General features: G+C 40.9%; 1 protein-coding gene across 4 annotated transcripts in view; it reads left to right on the top strand.

Moving 5' to 3' along the window:
- The window catches only part of LOC133657075 (equilibrative nucleoside transporter 1-like), a 110,526-nt gene extending 91,129 nt beyond the window's left edge, over positions 1-19,397 (top strand). For 3 of the 4 annotated variants that reach the window (XM_062057990.1, XM_062057991.1, XM_062057992.1), the window contains exons 13-14: positions 14,524-14,564; positions 18,613-19,397. In XM_062057990.1, the coding sequence (XP_061913974.1) occupies positions 14,524-14,564; positions 18,613-18,728 (157 nt within the window). In that variant the 3' untranslated portion in view covers positions 18,729-19,397. The remainder of the gene's footprint in view (positions 1-14,523; positions 14,565-18,612) is intronic. The other variant, XM_062057993.1, reaches the window with a different exon arrangement.
- Positions 19,398-24,821: the final 5,424 nt, after the last annotated feature.

The raw sequence follows: 24,821 nt of genomic DNA, 5'->3' as shown, positions 1-24,821 counted from the left end.
GACAGACCACATGTTACTCCGGAGCAAACAAGACACACACAAGCCAAAATCACTGTCGAGTTCCGGTCTTCTGCCATTTTTTATATGTCTCTTGTGCGTCACTGTTTGTTATCTTGTGCGTCATGATTGTTTTGTTTTGGTTTGTCTGTTCCAAAACAACCTCGTATCTCTTAGTCATATTTGGAAAATGTAAACATTCTGTAGACAGGTTGGCATAACTCCATATTCACCTTTGTCCCACAACTGGTCCATTCAATGGCACAGAATAGAAGAGAAATTAAATGAGCGTACATTCTTATTAGACATGCAATATAGGTCAAAAGGTCAGAAATTCTACTACCTACCCTCCTTCCAGGGTCCTAAGACCCTGGACCAAAACAATTTCTGATGTAGACCACTAAGTTAAATCTCTACCACAGATAGAGGCAAAAACCTCAATGTTTTTATACGAGGCCAAAATTCCGTCTATGACCCTCCTTCAGAGCGATCGCTGTTACCAGCCTGCAGTAAAACCATCTCACAGAACACAATTAGTGGCCTACCCTTTGATTTAGTAAAGAAATAACAAATACTTTGATCATGAACATCATTGAACATAAATAGATGAATGTATATAGACTTATGACTGTAAGACATTTGCAAAAATATTTTTTCCGGCATTTGCAATGAATGTAGTTACCAATATTGTTAATTACCAATTGATTTTGAACACACAACTGCATTTCGTATGAGTCCATGTTCGATTAGTGCTCGTATAGATGGCTCGGTGGTGCCTCAGGCTGGTGGCCTGCCGACACCTCGTTGGGCTTTTGGCTGCCTTGGTGAAGAAAGAGATCCACTCAAACAGTCTGTCTCTGTCTCTTCTTGGGGTGTGGTTCAGTCCATTGGGCAGACTATGCAATGGCATGTCCGTGCTGGCCGATAATTGGGGAAAAGCTGAGAAAAAGTATGGGGCATTGGGGCTTTGGTCCAGGCCCTTGGCTTGCTTCAAGGCCTCCTTGCCGCTTCGGCACTCCCGACACCTCCTTCCACAGCTGCTGGAGTCCCGACGGACACATATTGGCTGGCAACCTTAGTCGTTCTCGTCATCGCTGGCAAGGTGTTGTCTCTCCTCTCGGTTCCTTCCAGTCAGGTATCGGGTGTTGGTCCTGGATCGGCTTTGACCGTGCCCCTCTTAGCGAGTGCAAGGGAATCTGGAGTGGCTGCTTTCATCCTCAAATCTGCACAGAGGAACTGGCACACAAATTCTACATTTTGCAAACATACCATTTTGGTCTCATGGTCTTTCCACCTTCCTAGGAAGCTGCTGGTCCTGAGAAGTGCTGATCTTGTGACTGAAGAAGATTAACCTGTTTTCTTAAAATAGGTGCCGTTGTTTGACCTAATCTTTTTTGGGGAAACCATGTCGGGATATTAGATCATTCACAAAACATTTAATTACTGAATTGGCACCCTCCTTTGAGGTTGGGGTTGCTTCCGCCAACCACTGCAATTGTCAATCTAAATCATTACGTTCCTTTATCCTTGTACCGGATTGATCAATCAATCATCAATCAATGTTTATTTATATAGCCCTAAATCACAAGTGTCTCAAAGGGCTGTACAAGCCACAACGACATCCTCGGTACAGAGCCCACATACGGGCAAGGAAAAACTCACCCCAGTGGGACGTCGGTGAATGACTATGAGAAACCTTGGAGAGGACCGCATATGTGGGTAACCCCCCCCCTCTAGGGGAGACCGAAAGCAACGGATGTCGAGTGGGTCTGACATAACATTGTGAAAGTCCAGTCCACAGTGGATCCAACACATCAGCGGGAGTCCAGTCCACAGCGGGGCCAACAGGAAACCATCCCGAGCGGAGACGGGTCAGCAGCGCAGAGATGTCCCCAACCGATGCACAGGCTAGTGGTCCACCCGGGGTCCCGGCTCTGGACAGCCAGCACTTCATCCATGGCCACCGGACCTATGCAACTCCCCCTCGCAAGGGACAGGGGAGAAGAGGAGAGAAGAAAAGAAACGGCAGATCAACTGGTCTAAAAAAGGGGGGGTCTATTTAAAGGCTAGATTATACAAATGAGTTTTAAGATGGGACTTAAATGCTTCTACTGAGGTAGCATCTCTAACTGTTACCGGGAGGGCATTCCAGAGTACTGGAGCCCGAATAGAAAACGCTCTATAGCCCGCAGACTTTTTTTTGGCTCTGGGAATCACTAATAAGCCGGAGTTCTTTGAACGCAGATTTCTTGTCGGGACATATGGTACAATACAATCGGCGAGATAGGCTGGAGCTAAACCGTGTAATATTTTATACGTAAGTAGTAAAACCTTAAAGTCGCATCTTAAGTGCACAGGAAGCCAGTGCAAGTGAGCCAGTATAGGCGTAATATGATCAAACTTTCTTGTTTTTGTCAAAAGTCTAGCAGCCGCATTTTGTACCAACTGTAATCTTTTAATGCTAGACATAGGGAGGCCCGAAAATAATACGTTACAGTAATCGAGACGAGACGTAACGAACGCATGAATAATGATCTCAGCGTCGCTAGTGGACAAGATGGAACGAATTTTAGCGATATTACGGAGATGAAAGAAGGCCGTTTTAGTAACACTCTTAATGTGTGACTCAAACGAGAGAGTTGGGTCGAAGATAATACCCAGATTCTTTACCGAGTCTCCTTGTTTAATTGTTTGGTTGTCAAATGTTAAGGTGGTATTATTAAATAGATGTTGGTGTCTAGCAGGACCGATAATCAGCATTTCCGTTTTCTTAGCGTTGAGTTGCAAAAAGTTAGCGGACATCCATTGTTTAATTTCATTAAGACACGCCTCCAGCTGACTACAATCCGGCGTGTTGGTCAGCTTTAGGGGCATGTAGAGTTGAGTGTCATCAGCATAACAGTGAAAGCTAACACCGTACTTGCGTATGATGTCACCTAGCGGCAGCATGTAAATACTAAAGAGTGCAGGGCCAAGAACCGAACCCTGGGGAACTCCGCACGTTACCTTGACATAGTCCGAGGTCACATTGTTATGGGAGACACACTGCATCCTGTCAGTAAGATAAGAGTTAAACCAAGACAAGGCTAAGTCTGACATACCAATACGTGTTTTGATACGCTCTAATAAAATATTATGATCGACGGTATCGAAAGCGGCGCTAAGATCAAGAAGCAGCAACATAGATGACGCATCAGAATCCATCGTTAGCAATAGATCATTAGTCATTTTTGCGAGGGCTGTCTCCGTAGAGTGATTTGCCCTGAAACCGGATTGAAAAGGTTCACAGAGATTGTTAGTCACTAAGTGTTCATTTAGCTGCTGTGCAACAGTTTTTTCGAGAATTTTGGAAATAAACGGAAGGTGGGAGACCGGTCGGTAGTTTACCATGAGGTCAGGATCGAGGTTAGGTCTTTTGAGCAGAGGATGAATAACCGCTTTTTTGAATGCTAGGGGAACAGTGCCGGAGGAAAGTGATAAGTTTATAATATTTAACACTGATGGACCTAATAATACAAACAGTTCCTTGATAAGTTTCCCAGGAAGTGGGTCAAGTAAACATGTTGTTTGTTTTATCCCACTTACACGCTGTAATAATTCCTCTAATGTTATTTCATCAAAAATAGAGAGACTATTTTGGAGGGCAGTGTCCGTCGTATATACAGTCGTATTTGTGTTAATAGAGCCCAGTTGTAGCTGGGATGCGTTGTCTTTAATCTCCTTTCTAATGAGTTCAATTTTCTTATTAAAGAAATTCATAAAATCATCTGCCGAGTGGGTGGAGCTACTGGGAGGAGTCCCTTGTTGGGTTAGCGATGCTACTGTACTAAACAGAAATTTAGGATCGTTTTTGTTGAGGCGGATGAGATTTGAGTAGTATTTAGCTTTAGCTAAGGTAAGCATGCGTTTATAAGTTATTAAACTATCACTCCATGCTTGATGGAAAACCTCAAGTTTAGTCGCGCGCCATTTGCGTTCCAGTTTTCTACATGATAATTTATGAGCTCTAATTTCTTCTGTAAACCATGGGGTGCGCCTTTTAGGGGCCCTTTTTTGCTTTAGCGGTGCTATACTATCAATAATTTCGCGCAAGGCATCGTCAAAGTTGTTAGTGAGTTTATCAATAGAGCCGACATAATTTGGGAATGGTGCTATTACCGAAGGCAGTAGGTCAGCAAGAGTCATCGTTGTGGCAGCATTAATGTTGCGGCCGCTATAGCAGTTATTATTATTATTAGCTTGTTGACAAAGAGTCAAAACTTCAAATTTTATAAGGTAATGATCGGACATTACTTTAGGATATGGAAGTATCATAACTTTGGAGGTGGTGACACCCCTGACAAGCACTAGATCTATTGTATTACCGTTGCGATGCGTGGGTTCATGTATTATTTGTGTAAGACCACAGCTATCAATTATGGTTTGGAGCGCCACGCACTGAGGGTCCGATGGGGTATTCATATGGATATTAAAGTCCCCCATTATGATTATATTGTCGGCGTGCGTCACTAGATCAGCAACGAACTCTGAGAATTCACTGATAAAGTCCGAATAGGGCCCAGGGGGGCGGTAGATAACAGCCAGGTCGAGAGGTAGCGGTGTGACAGACCTCATAGTAAGCACCTCAAACGATTTATATTTATTATTTAGGTTAGGGGTAAGGTTGAAATTTTCATTGTATATTAGTGCGACACCCCCTCCCCTTTTAAGAGGGCGGGCAACATGCGCATTCGTATAGTTAGGAGGAGATGCCTCATTGAGCGCAAAAAATTCGTCCGGTTTGAGCCAGGTTTCGCTAAGACCAATGACGTTAAGATTGTTGTCTCTAATGACCTCATTAACCAATAACGCCTTGGGAGACAATGATCTTATGTTTAAAAAGCCCATATTATAGGTATTGGGCTGTTTTGACGAGTTTTTGTTAAGATTATCCGTAGTGGCAATATTAACAATGTTGCGTTTATTATGCGTAGTGCACTTTAAATAGTTTCGACCATATCTAGGAATTGATATGACGGGAATTTTCCGATTGTTTGCTTGGTGCTGCAATAGACTGGACATATCATAATTTGCCACCTCAGTAGAATGCATGTCCACCTCTGACACCCGACACAACAGAAAAAACATTATGTGAATTGTGTATTATTCTAAGAGAATTGCTATGCGTACATGGATTATCCAGCCTGGCGCTGGCTAGTTCTAGCTTAACTGACTCCTCACCCGGACTAACAGACATTGTAATTGCCTGTGACCGGGCTTGCTCTAGTGTAGTCAGTCAAGTGAGACTTAAATAGTAGTCTATGTTTCTAGACAGGATGATGGCGCCTTCCTGGTTAGGGTGAAGGCCGTCTCTCATCAGCAAGCCTGGTTTGCCCCAGAAAGAGGGCCAGTTATCAATAAACGTTAGTCCCTGCGTCCTACAGTAGCTAGCCAACCACTTGTTAAGCGAGACTAATCTGCTATATCTCTCATCATTGCCTCTCGCAGGCAGGGGGCCAGAGACAATTACTCGATGCCTGGACATCTTTCTGGCGAGATCACAAGTCCTGGCTATGTTTCTCTTTGTAATCTCTGACTGTCTCATTCTAGTGTCATTGGAGCCAACGTGTACAACTATATTCGCATAATTAGTGGTGCGATTAGCCTGTCGTACGTGTTTACTAGGCCTGTTGCGAGTTAGCTCCCTAAGATTAGCTTCAATGTCAGGTGCTCTGGCCCCGGGGATACACTTTATTGTGGCTGGTTTGCTAAGCTTTATGTTTCGGGTGATGGAGTCCCCTATAACTAAGGTGTGGTGCCCGGTAGACTGGGGTGTAGGACTAGCTAAAGAGCTAAATCTATTATGCGTCTCAACCGGTACACCGTAGCTTGTAGGCCGCTTAGGACTGCTACAAGCTGGGCTAGTTAGCTCGCTACAGCTAACGCTAGCAGATGTGTCCGCAACATCTAAAGTTACGACATTACTCTGCTCTAACTGGCGGACACGGCCCTCTAGCAGAGCCAACCTCTACGTGAGTATGGTGCAAGACGCGCAGGAAGACATTACTCACAGTGTTTTCTGTCACCGAGTGAAGTTCCTGCTGTCCTCAGGGAAGTGGTCGCGGTCTGTAGGAGTAGCTTTTTACTGACCGGCGCTGCCTTTCTCCGCGCTAGCTTAGCAGCTAGCTAGCTGAGGAAAGGGTGGTGGGACAGAGATCGGGTGATTTGCAAGTTAAATAGTACCACTAAAAATGTTTGAGAAGTGATAAAGAAAGCTGTAGAACAATTAAAAGCACACAGATAGAGCGCTACTTAGCTTTTTCGCAACAGCGAACAGACGGCGAGCAGTCACGCACGGTGATTAAATAAAACCTCAACACGCTCAAACTTGACCCAATCCAAACTCACCTCCCCCCTCTGTCCCTCTCACAGGGACAGTGTTAGTCGCAGTAATAGTAATAGTAGTATTAGTAGTTTCAGAAACATCCAAGAAAAAGAAAAGGCAGCTGATAGTCAAGTGCAGCAAGAACAGAGGCGGAGGACAGGTCATGTTTGAGGTCACTGTTCGCTTTTGCAATAGTACTTTGATATTTTACAACACCTAGTGAATTATTGTGGCCACAATAATTCACTAAATAGTTGTATTTAATTTAGTTTATCTATGATGGGACAATGCACAGAAACATTAAGTTCAGAAACAGATATGTTCTGTACTAGATTATATCTAAATAGCTACTTTCCATCTGCAGTCCCTGGCTACCTAAATTAAAGGGATCCAAAAATCAAGCAATAAAATAATGACACTATTTAATCATAATAAATATATACATTCATAATAATCAATAATTAATCAAAAATAATCATACTGTAGCATGTAATCAAATTAAGAGAAGTCCTAAAATGCCCCTTCATGGACACATACTTACCATACAATACAACCACACCTTATTGACATCATCACACAAAGACAATACATGCTCTTGTTCACATCTGTCATCATTCGTAACAACAACCAAGATTTTAACAGCCATACCTCACAATTTACAACAAAAATGCTCTCATGGATAAATATAATACTCATTAATTTGATGTGTCAACATAATGCCCCTCTTAGTGACCGTGTGAGCAGCCTTGATTACTCCAAAGCCACTTTTTAATTTCAAATGTTCTATTCCTTTGGATATAACGTGGAGAAGGCTAATTGGTCTGTACTTGTTGATGTCTTGTTTACTTCCTGCTTTATGGATTTAATCATAGTAGCAGTTTCTCCACGTGGTAGGTAAAGTGTTTTCCGTTATTGATTTATTTATCAATTGTTGTTATACGAGCAATAATACAATCCTTATATGTTTTTAGGAAGATAGTGTCCAACCCATATATATATCTCTAGATCGTGAGTCTGATAATGCAGTGAAGATTTTAACTTTGTTTCATTTGTTACTTCTAAAATGAGTCCATCCTGAATAAATGACAATTATTTGCACTGATTTTGAGGGACTCTTTATTCAGGGTTTGTACAGACTGGAGGAAATGTTCATTAAAATTATTACTTATGTCCAGACTGTCTGCGATAGTAGCGCCATTGATATTTAATGTTATAGTGTTGTTTCTTGTTTGCTCTCTTTCCGTAAGTCTGTATCTGGTTTTCCATAACTCTCTATTGTTCCCTTTTGCAGCTTTGATTAATTCTAAATGAAAGTCAGCCTTAGACTTCCGCATAAACATTGTAACTTTGTTCCTCCAAACTTTTAAAATCATACGATCTGTATTTAGACCTGTTTTAATTGCTCTTATGAGAGCTGAGTCCCGATGTCTTTATTACAATCCAAATTGTTTTATTAATCCAAGCTATTTTTATTTTAGCACTCTTCTTTCTGGTTTTGTATTCGTGTATTTACAGATGTTCTCTTTGATTTTTGTCATCCAATTGTAATTCTAGTAGGGCTGCTTATCATTTGTATCATATAGAAGCCGTTTATAATATCCTTAAGTTTCTTTCTATGTGTTTTATTTAACCAGTCCAGATTAACGTCCCCCATGACGTTACTTCTTTCATACTATGCTGTTTGAGGATGTCTGAAAATGAATCAAGAAAAATGTCTTTAGCTGTGGTCGGTCGGTATACTACAATTACCTTGAAATACATTTCTGAGGAAAATGTGTTTTTAATTTTAACATACCGGTACTCAAATTGAGCTACTTTTAATGTTTTCCCTTTCATAAATCATAATTCCTCCCCCATTTGTCACTCGATCTGTATTTTCTGTAATCGTGTCCCCCGGGACATTAATTAGAATGAAAGGTGTTGTGAGTTTTAACCATGTCTCTGATAGACACGGTAATCCGGATTAGAGTCTGACAGTAACTGCTGTATTTGTTCAGTATGTTTCCTGTGGTAGAAAGTTTAATAATGCGGACACGTTTGTTACTGAATACTTTCTACAGACTTCTGTCTCTCTGCGACTTTGTGTATGTAATAAGCAACTACAATTATTTGATATGCTTAAATTTTGTTTTAGCTGAGCTGTTGTGTAGCTGCTAGCTCTTTGTAGCCTACAGCAGGAGTGTCCAAATTGCAACCAATAGCTATGTTTTTAACAGACAACCGAAATAATTGAAAATGTGGCATTAGCGTATCGGTTCAATCAGCGGCAGCTACGCCCTGTTTTATCATTTGACCGAATTTTTTGGTTTCGTAGGCAGGACAGAGGGAACAATGTGGGTCATTAGTTGTCCATCTTATACCATTCTAATTGTTGTAAGGATAGTTCACATGAGCGGCCATACCTTGAGTCCCACCATATATAAGAGTCAAAAGGCTCCTATTATGAGTCGTCTAATTGGTGATCATACACTTTGGCGGTTTGGGTGGCAGGACACACGGACGCACCTCAGTCAGCCAGTGCTAGGACAGTTGGAGCAGTCCCCGTCTTCCATTCGTTCCTGGGAGGCGTCCCTATTAGTTGTCCGCTGATGTCGTGCTGTCAGGCAACATCAGGAAGTTCCTTCTGTGCGGTGTTGAATTGTCAGGGCACAGTTCGTAAGCAGGTCATTACAAGGTGTGTGCAGGTTGACCACAAAGGAATGCTTCAAAGATTGTGTTGAACATTGTCCGTTGACACTTATGTCCAGCAGGGGTCTGTTTGTATCCTGCTGTGGGCGTCCTCTGTCACACCTGTATTTTTTGTGAGCTTGTTCTGGCTACAACTTTGGAGCTTGTCTTGTTCAGAGAAGTTGGCAGTCCCCCGGCTGCACATCCTTTCCACCCTCGCTTGACCTAGCACAACCGTGGCTACCACCCAAGTCCGTCTGTATGGTTTTACGTTTTGTTGAGGTTTTTTTTTTTTCCTCCAGAATTTGGAACTCAAAACATGTACACCCATCGTTTTCATATCCTCTCGGTTAGTTCAATTTTGCATATCACGTTTTAAAATCACAGTCTTAACTATCCCATTAAATGTTAATCAATAACCTTAAAGGCCTACTGAAATGAATTTTTTTTATTTAAACGGGGATAGCAGATCTATTCTATGTGTCATACTTGATCATTTCGCGATATTGCCATATTTTTGCTGAAAGGATTTAGTATAGAACAACGACGATAAAGATTGCAACTTTTGGTATCTGATAAAAAAAAGGCTTGCCCCTACCGGAAGTAGCGTGACGTAGTCAGTTGAACATATACGCAAAGTTCCCTATTGTTTACAATGATGGCCGCATGAAGTGAGAGAGATTCGGACCGAGAAAGCGACAATTTCCCCATTAATTTGAGCGAGGATGAAAGATTTGTGGATGAGTAAAGTGCAAGTGAAGGACTAGTGGGGAGTTGAAGCTATTCAGATAGGGAAGATGCTGTAAGAGCCGGGGGTGACCTGATATTCAGCTGGGAATGACTACAACAGTAAATAAACACAAGACATATATATACTCTATTAGCCACAACACAACCAGGCTTATATTTAATATGACACAAATTAATCCTGCATAAAAACACCTGCGTGTTTGTTATGCTAGCTCCTAGCTCCTCTGCTAGCTCCTAGCTCCATAGAACACGCCAATACAATTCAAACACCTGATCAACACACACCATCACTCAGCCCAAAAGACCGTTTCCTTAACCCAAGGTTCATAAAGCTTATATATTTTTAAAAAGTTACGTACGTGACGCGCACATACGGTCAAGTTATCGAATGTTTAGCAGCCAAGGCTGCATACTCACGGTACCTGATATTCAGCTGGGAATGACTACAACAGTAAATAAACACAAGACATATATATACTCTATTAGCCACAACACAACCAGGCTTATATTTAATATGCCACAAATTAATCCTGCATAATAACACCTGCGTGTTTGTTATGCTAGCTCCTAGCTCCTCTGCTAGCTCCTAGCTCCATAGAACACGCCAATACAATTCAAACACCTGATCAACACACACAATCACTCAGCCCAAAAGACCGTTCACCTAACCCAAGGTTCATAAAGCTTATATATTTTTAAAAAGTTACGTACGTGACGCGCACGTAGGTACGGTATGTGTTATGCTAGCTCCTCTGCTAGCTCCTAGCTCCATAGAACACGCCAATACAATTCAAACACATGATCAACACACACAATCACTCAGCCCAAAAGACCGTTCACCTAATCCAAGGTTCATAAAGCTTATATATTTTTAAAAAGTTACGTACGTGACGCGCACGTAGGTACGGTACGTGTTATGCTAGCTCCTCTGCTAGCTCCTAGCTCCATAGAACACGCCAATACAATTCAAACACATGATCAACACACACAATCACTCAGCCCAAAAGACCGTTCACCTAACCCAAGGTTCATAAAGCTTATATATTTTAAAAAAGTTACGTACATACGCAAAAAAAAGCCAAAGCTGCATACTCACAGTAGCACGTCTGCGTCTTTGTCATCCAAATCAAAGTAATCCTGGTAAGAGTCTGTGTTGTCCCAGTTCTCTACAGGCGTCTGTGTATCCAAATCAAAAGTCCTCCTGGTTAGAGTCTCTGTTATCCGAGTTCTTCCATCTTGACTGCATCTTTCGGGAATGTAAACAAAGAAGCGCCGGCTGTGTACTGTTGTTGCTGACTACGTTCGAAAAATACGTCCATTTCGCACCGACAACTTTCTTCTTTGCTTGCTTGGCTTCCTTCTCCATAATGCAATGAACATGATTGAAACAGATTCACGAACACAGATGTCCAGAATACTGTGGAATTATGAAATGAAAACAGAGCTTTTTCGTATCGACTTCAATGTGGAAGGCATACCCGTGTTCGCCGGGCTACGTCACGCGCATACGTCATCCTCAGAGGCGTTTCGAACCGGAAGTTTAGCGGCAAATTTAAAATGTCACTTTATAAGTTAACCCGGCCGTATTGGCATGTGTTATAATGTTAAGATTTCATCATTGATATATAAACTATCAGACTGCGTGGTCGGTAGTAGTGGCTTTCAGTAGGCCTTTAATTCAAAGATTATACGTACTACTTCATGTGTATTTAAGTACCCTTTTAATTCACTTAAAGATTATCTATAAGTTAATTTAAACTATCATTTGTCTATCAGTAGGCGCGAGCAAGCTGTACGTCATGCTACAGGCAGAATGTTTTTTATTCTCGTTTTTCCATCTTCTCTTTCACACTAGTCACAACATGCACACACACACATTGTTTTGTGCCAGCTGTCCTGATATCGCAGCACAAACACCTCACAAGGCCACCTCCCAGATGTATGGTGGAATGCAATGTCCAATTAAAAATATAAATTACTCCACACTAAAAATGTCAGACTACACTTTAAAGTTACCCGACTTAAACTTACTTTTATTAAATTGATTTCCAAACTAACCACCACCACAACAGACATCTTCCTCAATCCTATCCCAATACTCTCATAAATTAAAAGTGTTTCACAATAGTGGTTAAGTAGTTGTTTTGAGTAATACATCTCAATATGTAGAAATTAATAAGACTAAATCTTTACCAGAAAGAGTAACTTGACAGAGTATATGAACTAACTTCTTGAGAATAATAATTGATCATTAATATGTTGGAAGCCACATATTGAACATATTAAAGAAACATCTCCAAATCCATTGCTATTCTGTATAAAGTAAAACACATGCTGAATAAGAACTGTCTTCATATGTTATATTATTCATTTATTTTTCCATATGTAATATTGTTTTGAAGTTTGGGGAAATGTTTATAGAAGAAATATAGACCCAAACTTAAACTTAAAAGGCTCATTTCAATAATACACAAAACATTATTATTATGATCATACAATCCATTATTTATAAGTCATAATGTGTTAAATGTTCAGATAATCTATTTTTAAAACAATGGCAATTATGTTTCCGAGTAAAGAACAACAGCCTTCCAGTTTGTATTCTTAGCTTATTTACATTATGAGGAGAAAACTATCATTTACGGGGGATATTGATTTTTGAAATAGGTTAAGTAAAATAAAAATACAAATACAAATGTAATTCAGTTCTAGGAGTTAAATGATGTACCATCCTCAGTGATGAGCTGAACACATGTAGTTTTTTGTTATGGTTTAAGAGACCCTTGAAAAGTCAAGTTTTTTGAACATTATAAAATATAGTAACAAATACTTTCATCTTTTAACGTTGATGTTCCAGGTAATTTAATGTCCAGTGAATGTATAACATAGGCCAATATAAGCTTTGGCTTCCGCCTATTCCTTTTTCGGTCATTCTTTTTCTTTTCTTTTCTTTCTGTGTGTAAATGTGTATGATTGTTAATATGTCGAATCTGTACTGGTAAACTGCTCACACAAATTGGTTGATGGTTGATTATATGACCAAATTCATTCATTATCTATCGCACTCATAGTTTTATTCCATTTTGCATGTAATTATTCCTATTGTTTTCTTCCCATTTCACTCAAACAATTAAACAAACTTGCAGCTAACCACAATCAACAGCATACCATTTACGAATACCTTCATTTGTCACTTTCTCATCTTTTCTTCACTTTCGTTTTCCTTTCCAAACAACATCCTGTATCCATCTCTTCCTTACACTTCACACAATGTTTCTATTTTCTGTTCTCCTAGAAACCATTCACGTAACGTAAGGTTATAAACATCCTTTTCCCATATTTTCTCAAACCATCCTCTTCACCCTCAATCTGTTTTTTCACCTGCTCTCTCTTCCTCTCTCTCTCACTTTCTCTCCTTCTCTCACAATACGAACACAATAATCCAAAATAATCAGTCTTATAAAATAATTTTAGCTTTAGATATGATTTAGGGCAGTGGTTTTCAAGCTTTTTTTTTTTTTTTCAGTAAAATAAAGAAATAAAATACAGCATAATGTCATCAATTTCTGATTTATTAAATTGTATAACAGTGCAACATATTGCTCATTTGTTGTGGTCTTACTTGACTTATTTGGACAACAAAAAAAATATAAGAATAACTGAAACGTTTTAAAAATTAAACAAGTGATTAAATTATAATAAAGATTTCTATACATATAATCAATCATCAACCTTCTTTGGATATGGTAATAGAGATCCATCTGGGCTCGTGAACTTAATTCTAAATATTTATTTTGCTGAAGTATTATTCTATAATTATATTTATAAAGGATTTTGAATTGTCGCTTTTTTAGAATATTTAAAATCTCAGGTACCCCCCCTTTTTGTCCGGGCGGAAACACCATACCCTCCTTTGAGAACTACTGGTTTAGCCTATAAAAATCCTTTGTCCCACACATCATTAGACTGTACAACTCCTCTTTGGGGGGCTAGGATGACAGGGAATGCAAAACAATAACAGTGCAATACTTTTTTATATCATGGTCATTAATGCCTAGTTTCTCTTATTTTACTGTTCTATTTTTATTCTCATTGTGATATTTTTCTATTTTGTTTCCATTTATACCCTTATTAGTTACTGTTTACTTTTTACTTCTTCTTCCTGAGGGAACTCTCCTGAAGGAATCAATAACGTGTTATCTGTCTATCTATTACTAACCCGAGCACAATTCATGACGTCATGCTCATCTTGCAGACACTTATTTCCATTTAGTTTTATTCTCTACATGTAATTCTACATGCACCAATGTCACATAGAAATTTGCTTTCTTGGTTATTTATTTACATTATTATTTCTGGTTTACCTACTGTCTGTTTACTTAAGTTCTCATATGTTGGTCTGTCTTCCTTCTGATTAGAATTTGTTTAACGCTTCTTTACGTTTTGTTTTGACTATGGCGCAGAGTGTTGGCGACTCTTATCTGTACTTCTTCAGACTACATGTTTCACAGTTTGCACAGATGTTTTTTAGAAGTTTTAGAATATAAATTAAAATGTTACTTCATCGTGATTATTCTTGAAATAATTAAAATGTCAATATAATTAAATAATCATTTTACCTTTATTAAATTTAATTCAATTGTATTTAATGTGTTTGCTATATCATTATTAATTCAAAGCTACAATGTGTTCTAATCCATGATGTGTGTGTGTGTGTGTGTGTGTTTGTCTCAACTTCCACACAGGAACTGGATGGATCAGATAAGCAACAGGGCTGTTCAATACAGTATATTACACACATAATTAATGACTAATGAATTTAACAATGCTTAAATGTCCCAGTCCAAATGTATGTATTGATATTTAAATGTTTATTTATTCATATACAGTATATTTTATTTTTCCTATTATCAAAACCAACCTGTCAGCCTTCTCTTCAGATTGAGTACAGCTGTCCACTATATATATTTATATATAGTTTTTTTATTATTTATTTATTTATTCTTTAAACCTAGCTCAATGCTAAACTAATCAAATGCTATGCTAACTCAATGCTAACCTAGCTCAATGCTAACCTAGCTCAATGCTAACCTAGCTGTGTCACACCTCTTCGAACCACGTTTCGTGCAGCTGTCACTCACACAGCCTCGTCACAATGACACACTCTTATCTCAAAATGTCTCCCAACTGAGACTCCTTTTTTTTATATGCGTCACACACGCACTCACACACAGAGAATTTACCAGAGAGCGAGTGCCTTTTTTCCGTATTTATAGTTTCAATGCCTTCTTACAACTATAATATCACACAGTCACAATCACCAGCACAGTTAAAAACAAATTCAAATGACTGGAATTCGCTCGCAGCGCCAAAGAGGGGGAGTACTGGGCTTCCCTGCTTAGGCTGCTGCCTCCGCGATCCAACCTCTTGATAAGCGGAAGAAGATAATTATATGGATGGATCATTCACTCATATGTTTTCTGTACATAACTTTGTCTATTTTCTCACAAGCACACACATTTTGGACAATTTCCCAACTTTTACAGATAGCGGGGCTGTGAGAAAAAGCGTGAAGGGAAGGGGGGGGAATTAAACCAGATAAGAAACCAGGTGCTACACAAAAGTTATTAAATTACGCATATATCTAAATGTACCAACATAAACTGACTCACTCAATACACACACATTTCAGCATTCATCATTATACACACACATTTATAAATGACAATACCACCCCATGTCCGGACAAATATAAACAACTAATGCACGCGTGCTTTTGTGGAATCGGCCGTCTCATATCACAAAAACCAGGTTCCATCATTGCTCATAAAACGGCGATTGACCCGTTTCATTGGAGCAGCACCTGCGTTATCCTTCCTGACCAACACGGATCACTGGCCTAAGGCGCCATAGAATCACTAGGAATCACCCAAAAATCCTACAGACATCGTGTCTGGTCAGTCCCATACAGTTTCACCAAGTTTCACCAAAGCTCTACCATATGGAGCCCGAGACGCCACCTGTCTATTCTGCAGCCATTAAACAGATTCGTGACAACTTGGCTCAGTTGATCTCCTTTACCGGAGTCACTGAATGGTCACCTAATATGAGGCTTTTTTACACGCTGAGTCACAAGGACTAGGGACCGCTGCAGTTTCCACATAGACAGGTGTCTCGCACTTTCACAGACGTATCAATTTTATATATAGGGACGGCGTGGCGAAGTTGGTAGAGTGGCTGTGCCAGCAATCGGAGTGTTGCTGGTTACTGGGGTTCAATTCCCACCTTCTACCTTCCTAGTCACGTCCGTTGTGTCCTTGGGCAAGACACTTCACCCTTTGCCTCTGATGGCTGTTGGTTAGCGCCTTGCATGGCAGCTCCCGCCATCAGTGTGTGAATGGGTAAATGTGGAAATACTGTCAAAGCGCTTTGAGTACCTTGAAGGTAGAAAAGCGCTATACAAGTACAACCCATTTATTTATCATTTATATGGGTCAATGTCACACCAGTTAGCAAATCTTGCCTATAATTTAGCTGTATCCAACTCTGACTAATCTGATGCACTTGCAGAAAGAAGCATCCTCTGCCAACAACGACAGAGGATGAAGAGGTTAAAAGAAATGTTTCGTCTCACATCGTCTGTGCTTCTACACTCCAAACCACCAAAATTCTAATAACAATCCCCTTATGTTAAAAACAAGAAATCACAAGTTTCCAACAAACACACAGACAAATGATCACATATAAAACAACTCAATCCAACCATAATTTACCCCATTCCAGGTTGTTTTTGGAGAACCTGACTAAACCTATCTTTTATCAAAAATAGATTCAGCAATTAGTCTTATCGATCCGGCTCTCTCCAGGCAGAAAATGTTTACACTTTAAAGCAAACTGCTTACCTTGTGATGCGCGCGTGCAACACACTGTCTGCCTGACTGAGAGAGCGGGAGCGGCTGTCGACCTGTAGCTTCTGGGCCATCCTGTTCGTGACGCCAATTTGTGTAGTGGATTGTCCGAAGCTTAAGCAGGCAACAGAAGTAGTTTAGTACAACAAATGTATTTACCCATTATCAGAAGTGCAGGTTGAATTAAGTTGGCCGTGCAGACAGACCACATGTTACTCCGGAGTAAACAAGACACACACAAGCCAAAATCACTTCCTAGTTCCGGTCTTCTGACATTTTTTATATGTCTCTTGTGCGTCACTGTTTGTTATCTCGTGCGTCATGATTGTTTTGTTTTGGTTTGTCTGTTCCAAAACAACTTTGTATCTCTTAGTCATATTTGGAAAATCTAAACATTCTGTAGACAGGTTGGCATAACTCCATATTCACCTTTGTCCCACAACTGGTCCATTCAATGGCACAAAATAGAAGAGAATTGAAAATGAGCGGACATTCCTAATAGACAAGTAATATAGGTCAAAAGGTCAGAAATTCTACGACATTCACTAGCAGGAACCTCCACACTGACATGTTCACTAGCAGGAACCTCCACACTGACATGTTCACTAGCAGGAACCTCCACACTGGCATGTTCACTAGCAGGAACCTCCACACTGACATGTTCACTAGCAGGAACCTCCACACTGACATGTTCACTAGCAGGAACCTCCACACTGACATGTTCACTAGCAGGAACCTCCACACTGGCATGTTCATCATCAAGTCCATCCAGAGGAACATGTAGTTTTATTGAGTCAGTTGCAACTTGATGGTGTTTATTTGTGTGCAAATAAGATTAGAAGATGTGGAGGTTCTCTTCCAACTCTTCTCCAGATCAACTTCACTTCCTCCTTGGATTTTATCATTTTACATTTGTAGACATTTCCATGTCAAAGAACACTTTTATTTGTCAAAAAGACAAAATATGCAAGACTGGATGTGAAGTAATTGGAGCAATAAACAGGTGATTGATCCATTTTCTACAGCTTGTCCCTCTCGGGGCAAAGACGGTTTAAAAAAATAATCCCACTAAAATTCTTGAGAATCCAAATGGGGCTCCGCTCATAAAAGGGTTAAAAATAATAAGGCACACTTTTTTCTTTTTTTTAAAACTTTCAACACTTCAATCTGTAGATCATCTTCAGATTAGTCTGTCGACTAGAAAGTTGTTGTTTGCTAAATGACTTTTTAGCAAAGCAAACACACAAAATGTGCACAGTGTAATCATTGAAGTAAATAGGTTATACTTGTATGGCGCTTTTCTGCCTTCAAGGTACTCAAAGTGCTTTGACACATTTTACGCACGCACGCACGCACGCACGCACACGCAAGGCTCTAAACACCACCCAGCAGTAGCAAGGGTGAAATGTCTTGCTCAAGGACATGAGGTTGGTAGAAGCTGGGGATCGAACCAGGAACCCTCAGGTTGCTGGCACAGCCACTCTACCAACGCGCCACACCGTCCCATGTAATTGGAGCCTTAATTGTGACAAGAAATGATAAGAGCATTGATTTGATTTATGATTATTTGTGTCAACACATTCTGCATTGCAACTCTTTTATTCCACTTTGTCATGTTTTATGTCTTCATAATGAATGTTTGTAGAAAGACATCAAGTTGTTTGTGTGCAGGAAACTTCATAATGAATGATTGTAGAAAGACGTCAAGTTGTTTGTGTGCAGGAAACTTCATAATGAATGTTTGTAGAAAGACATCAAGTTGTTTGTGTGCAGGAAACTTCATAATGAATGTTTGTAGAAAGACATCAAGTTGTTTGTGTGCAGGAAACTTCATAATGAATGTTTGTAGAAAGACATCAAGTTGTTTGTGTGCAGGAAACTTCATAATGAATGATTGTAGAAAGACGTCAAGTTGTTTGTGTGCAGGAAAGTCGCACAACACGAGGCGGAGACGGCGGGCGCCATCATGGCCTTCTTCCTGTCGCTGGGCTTGGCACTGGGAGCCGCCATCTCCTTTCTGTTCAGGGCCATCATCTAGCTAGTGAAGACTGGACACCACTCAGCCTTCCACCATTGTTACCATGGCAACACCTTTCTGACAGAATGCAAGGCAACATGATTGACATCTTGCTATTTATAAGATGTCACATTCTTCATACTTTTGTTCATGCGGTTCAAAAGTTGACACGTTTTATATTTTTAACACCAACAGAAATTTTCAAAGAACTATTAGGGCCCAAACATGTACATAATATGACAAAGTATGTGTATACTATTAGGGCCCAAACATGTACATTATATGACAAAGTATGTGTATACTATTAGGGCCCAAACATGTACATTATATGACAAAGTATGTGTATACTATTAGGGCCCAAACATGTACATAATATGACAAAGTATGTGTATACTATTAGGGCCCAAACATGTACGTAATATGACAAAGTATGTGTATACTACTTTTACGCCCATGATGCTTTTACTCAAGTTACTGAACTGTTAAAGTTGCTGCCATTTCTCAAGTGTTTAGTATATCTGCACAAAAACTCTACAGCTAAGTTTATTTTTGTATCATTGAGAAGATCTTTTACTCTTTTGGTTTGCCTGTTTGTAGTCCATTTGCTATTCAGAGTTCTTCAGGTACGAGTCTTACTCACAAGTCAATTCCCCTCGAGGATTGGCAAAGTATTTCTGATTCTGTGTACGTTCCTCTCAGCTAATAAATGTTGAAGGAAATGTCTCCCTCTGCTGGACACTTGCGGTAACACGGCGCTGAACGTCCACTACGGGAAGAACGTGTCTGGCGCTTCTAGACCCGCTTTTTGCTACAGCGCCACCTACCTGCTGGAGGCTGCACAGCCAGTGTTTACATTTCATTGGAGACACTGTTTTGTCAACATATATATGTTTACAAACATTTAGTTGTAGGCTATTTAAGACTGTTTAGTCAACATATATATGTTTACAAACATTTAGTTGTAGGCTATTTAAGACTGTTTTGTCAACATATATGTTTACAAACATTTAGTTGTAGGCTATTTAAGACTGTTTTGTCAACATATATATGTTTACAAACATTTAATTGTAGGCTATGACTGTTTAGTCAACATATATATGTTTACAAACATTTAGTTGTAGGCTATTTAAGACTGTTTTGTCAACATATATATGTTTACAAACATTTAGTTGTAGGCTATTTAAGACTGTTTTGTCAACATATATACGTTTACAAACATTTAATTGTAGGCTATGACTTTAGTCAACATAATAGGTTTACAAACATTTAGTTGTAGGCTATTTAAGACTGTTTTGTCAACATATATATGTTTACAAACATTTAATTGTAGGCTATGACTGTTTAGTCAACATATATATGTTTACAAACATTTAGTTGTAGGCTATTTAAGACTGTTTTGTCAACATATATATGTTTACAAACATTTAGTTGTAGGCTATTTAAGACTGTTTTGTCAACATAATAGGTTTACAAACATTTAGTTGTAGGCTATTTACGACTGTTTAGTCAACATATATATGTTTACAAACATTTAATTGTAGGCTATGACTGTTTAGTCAACATAATAGGTTTACAAACATTTAGTTGTAGGCTATTTAAGACTGTTTTGTCAACATATATATGTTTACAAACATTTAGTTGTAGGCTATTTAAGACTGTTTTGTCAACATATATACGTTTACAAACATTTAATTGTAGGCTATGACTGTTTAGTCAACATAATAGGTTTACAAACATTTAGTTGTAGGCTATTTAAGACTGTTTTGTCAACATATATATGTTTACAAACATTTAGTTGTAGGCTATTTACGACTGTTTTGTCAACATATATATGTTTACAAACATTTAGTTGTAGGCTATTTACGACTGTTTTGTCAACATATATATGTTTACAAACATTTAGTTGTAGGCTATTTAAGACTGTTTTGTCAACATATATACGTTTACAAACATTTAATTGTAGGCTATGACTGTTTAGTCAACATAATAGGTTTACAAACATTTAGTTGTAGGCTATTTAAGACTGTTTAGTCAACATATACGTTTACAAACATTTAGTTGTAGGCTATTTACGACTGTTTTGTCAACATATAATAGGTTTACAAACATTTAGTTGTAGGCTATTTACGACTGTTTTGTCAACATATAATAGGTTTACAAACAATTAGTTGTAGGCTATTTACGACTGTTTTGTCAACATATAATAGGTTTACAAACATTTAGTTGTAGGCTATTTACGACTGTTTTGTCAACATATATACGTTAAACATTTAGTTGTAGGCTATTTAAGACTGTTTAGTCAACATATAAGTTTACAAACATTTAGTTGTAGGCTATTTACGACTGTTTTGTCAACATATATGTTTACAAACATTTAGTTGTAGGCTATGACTGTTTTGTCAACATATATATGTTTACAAACATTTAGTTGTAGGCTATTTAAGACTGTTTTGTCAACATATAAGTTTACAAACATTTAGTTGTAGGCTATTTACGACTGTTTTGTCAACATATATATGTTTACAAACATTTAATTGTAGGCTATGACTGTTTAGTCAACATATAATAGGTTTACAAACATTTAGTTGTAGGCTATTTACGACTGTTTTGTCAACATATAATAGGTTTACAAACATTAAAGACTTCTATGGAATTACAAAAACCGAGACGCCGATTTCCCTCACCCGGACGCGGGTCACTGGGGCCTCCCTCTGGAACCAGGCCCGGAGGTGGGGTATGATGGCGAGCGCACAGCCCGAAGAGGCAATGTGGGTCCCCCCTCCAATGGGCTCACCACTCATGGAAGGGGCCATAGAGGTCGGGTGCGTTGTGAGCTGGGCGTCAGCCGAAGGAAGGGGACTTGGCGGTCTGATCCTCGGCTACATAAGCTAGCTCTTGGACGTGGAATGTCACCTCGCTGGGGGGGAAGGAGCCTGAGCTAGTGCGCAAGGTGGAGAAGTTCCGGCTAGATATAGTCAGACTCACTTTGACGCACAGCAAGGGCTCTGGAATTATTGTTGCCGGCTCAAAGCCTGCACGTTGGAGATCAACCCAGTGGACGAGAGGGTAGCTTCCCTCCGCCTTCGGGTGGGGGGACGGCTCCTGACTGTTTGTGCTTACGCACCAAACAGCAGTTCAGAGTACCCACCCTTTTCGGATACACTCGAGGGAGTACTGGAAAGTGCTCCCCCGGGTGATTCCCTCGTCCTACTGGGGGACTTCAACGCTCATGTTGGTAACGACAGTGAAACCTGGAGAGGCGTGATTGGAAAGAATGGCCGCCCGGAGTTGTGTTTTGTTATTGGACTTTTGTGCTGGTCACAGATTGTCCATAACAAACACCATGTTCAAACATAAGGGTGTCCATATGTGCACTTGGCACCAGGACACCCTAAGCCGCAGTTCCATGATCGACTTTGTAGTTGTGTCATTGAATTTGCAGCCTCATGTTTTGGACACTCGGGTGAAGAGGGGAGCGGAGCCTTCTACCGATCACCACCTGGTGGTGAGTTGGCTGGGATGGTGGGGGAGGATGCCGGACAGACCTGGCAGGCCCAAACGCATTGTGAGGGTCTGCTGGGAACGTCTGGCAGAGTCTCCTGTCAGAGAGTTTCAATTCCCACCTCCGGAAGAACTTTGAACATGTCACGAGGGAGGTGCTGGACATCGAGTCTGAGTGGACCATGTTCCGCACCTCTATTGTCGAGGAGGCTGATTGGAGCTGTGGCCGCAAGGTAGTTGACGCCTGTCGTGGCGGTAATCCTGGAACCCGTTGGTGGACACCAGCGGTGAGGGATACAGTCAAGCTGAAGAAAGAGTCCTATCGGTTTCTTTTGGGTCATGGGACTCCGGAGACAGCGGACAGGTACCGACAGGCCAAGCGGTGTGCGGCTTCAGCGGTCGCGGAGGCAAAAACTCGGCCATGGGAGGAGTTCGGAGAAGCCATGGAAAACGACTTACGGACAGCTTCGAAGCGATTCTGGGCCACCATCCACCGCCTCAGGAAGGGGAAGCAGTGCACTGTCAACGCCGTGTATGGTGAGGATGGTGTTCTGCTGACCTCCACTGCGGATGTTGTGGATCGGTGGAGGGAATACTTCGAAGACCTCCTCAATCCCACCAACACGTCTTCCTATGAGGAAGCAGTGCCTGGGGAATCTGTGGTGGACTCTCCTATTTCTGGGGCTGAGGTTGCTGAGGTAGTTAAAAAGCTCCTCGGTGGCAAGGCCCCAGGGGTGGATGAGATCCGCCCGGAGTTCCTTAAGGCTCTGGATAGTGTGGGGCTGCCTTGGTTGACAAGACTCTGCAGCATCGCGTGGACCTCGGGGGCGGTACCTCTGGATTGGCAGAATGGGGTGGTGGTTCCTCTCTTTAAGAAGGGGAACCAGAGGGTGTGTTCCAACTATCGTGGGATCACACTCCTCAGCCTTCCCGGTAAGGTCTATTCAGGTGTACTGAGAGGTGGCTACGCCGGATAGTCGAACCTCGGATTTAGGAGGAACAGTGTCGTTTTCGTCCTGGTCGTGGAACTGTGGACCAGCTTTATACACTCGGCAGGGTCCTTGAGGGTGCATGGGAGTTTGCCCAACCAGTCTACATGTGTTTTGTGGACTTGGAGAAGGCTTTCGACCGTGTCCCTCGGGAAGTCCTGTGGGGTGTGCGCAGAGTATGGGGTATCGGACTGTCTGATTGTGGCGGTCCGCTCCCTGTATGATCAGTGTCAGAGCTTGGTCCGCATTGCTGTGAGGCAGTAAGTCGGACACGTTTCCAGTGAGGGTTGGACTCCGCCAAGGCTGCCCTTTGTCACCCATTCTGTTCATAACTTTTATGGACATAATTTCTAGGCGCAGTCAAGGTGTTGAGGGGTTTCGGTTTGGTGGCTGCAGGATTAGGTCTCTGCTTTTTGCAGATCATGTGTTCCTGATGGCTTCATCTGGCCAGGATCTTCAGCTCTCACTGGATTGGTTCGCAGCCGAGTGTGAAGCGACTGGGATGAGAATCGGCACCTCCAAGTTCATGGTTCTCGTCCGGGAAAGGGTGGAGTGCCATCTCCAAGTTGGGGAGAAGATCTTGCTCCATGTGGAGGAGTTCAAGTACCTCGGTGTCTTGTTCACGAGTGAGGGAAGAGTGGATCGTGAGATCGACAGGCGGATCAGTGCGGTGTCTTCAGTAATGCGGACGCTGTATCGATCTGTTGTGAAGGAGCTGAGCCGGAAGGCAAAGCTCTCAATTAACCGGTCGATCTACGTTCCCATCCTCACCTATGGTACTGAGCTTTGGGTTATGACTGAAAGCACAAGATCACGGGTGCAAGGGGCCGAAATGAGTTTCCTCAGCCGGGTGGCGGGGCTCTCCCTTAGAGATAAGGTGAGAAGCTCTGTCATCCGGGAGGAGCTCAAGATAAAGCCGCTGCTCCTCCACTTCGAGAGGAGCCAGATGAGGTGGTTCGGGCATCTGGTCAGGATGCCACCCGAACGCCTCTCTAGGGAGGTGTTTAGGGCACGTCCGACTGGTAGGAGGCTACGGGGAAGACCCAGGACACATTGGGAAGACTATGTCTCCCGGCTGGCCTGGGAACACCTCGGGATCCCCCGGGAAGAGCTGGACGAAGTGGGTGGGGAGAGGAAAGTCTGGGCTTCCCTGCTTAGGCTGCTGCCCCCACGACACAACCTTGGATAAGCGGAAGAAGATGGATGGATGGATGGTTTTAGGCTATTTATGACTGTTTTGTCAACATAATAGGTTTACAAACATTTAGTTGTAGTCTATTTAAGACTGTTTGGTCAACATATAATAGGTTTACAAACATTTAGTTGTAGTCTATTTAAGACTGTTTGGTCAACATATAATAGGTTTACAAACATTTAATTGTAGTCTATTTAAGACTGTTTGGTCAACATATAATAGGTTTACAAACATTTAGTTGTAGTCTATTTAAGACTGTTTGGTCAACATATAATAGGTTTACAAACATTTAGTTGTAGTCTATTTAGTACAAAGGCTTTAAAAGCTATTGTACAGTTGCAAGTTCCCAGTCAACCAGTAGGTGGCACTGGGACCACTCCAGTTCTCATTGAATGTGACAGACAACCAAAAGCAAAACAGGTGACTTGTATGA

The sequence above is a fragment of the Entelurus aequoreus genome, linkage group LG09, assembly GCF_033978785.1.
Source record: "Entelurus aequoreus isolate RoL-2023_Sb linkage group LG09, RoL_Eaeq_v1.1, whole genome shotgun sequence".
NCBI classification, from domain to species: domain Eukaryota; kingdom Metazoa; phylum Chordata; class Actinopteri; order Syngnathiformes; family Syngnathidae; genus Entelurus; species Entelurus aequoreus.
The sequence above is the reverse complement of the archived record's forward strand: the minus strand, read 5'-3'. Positions and strand labels throughout refer to the sequence as shown.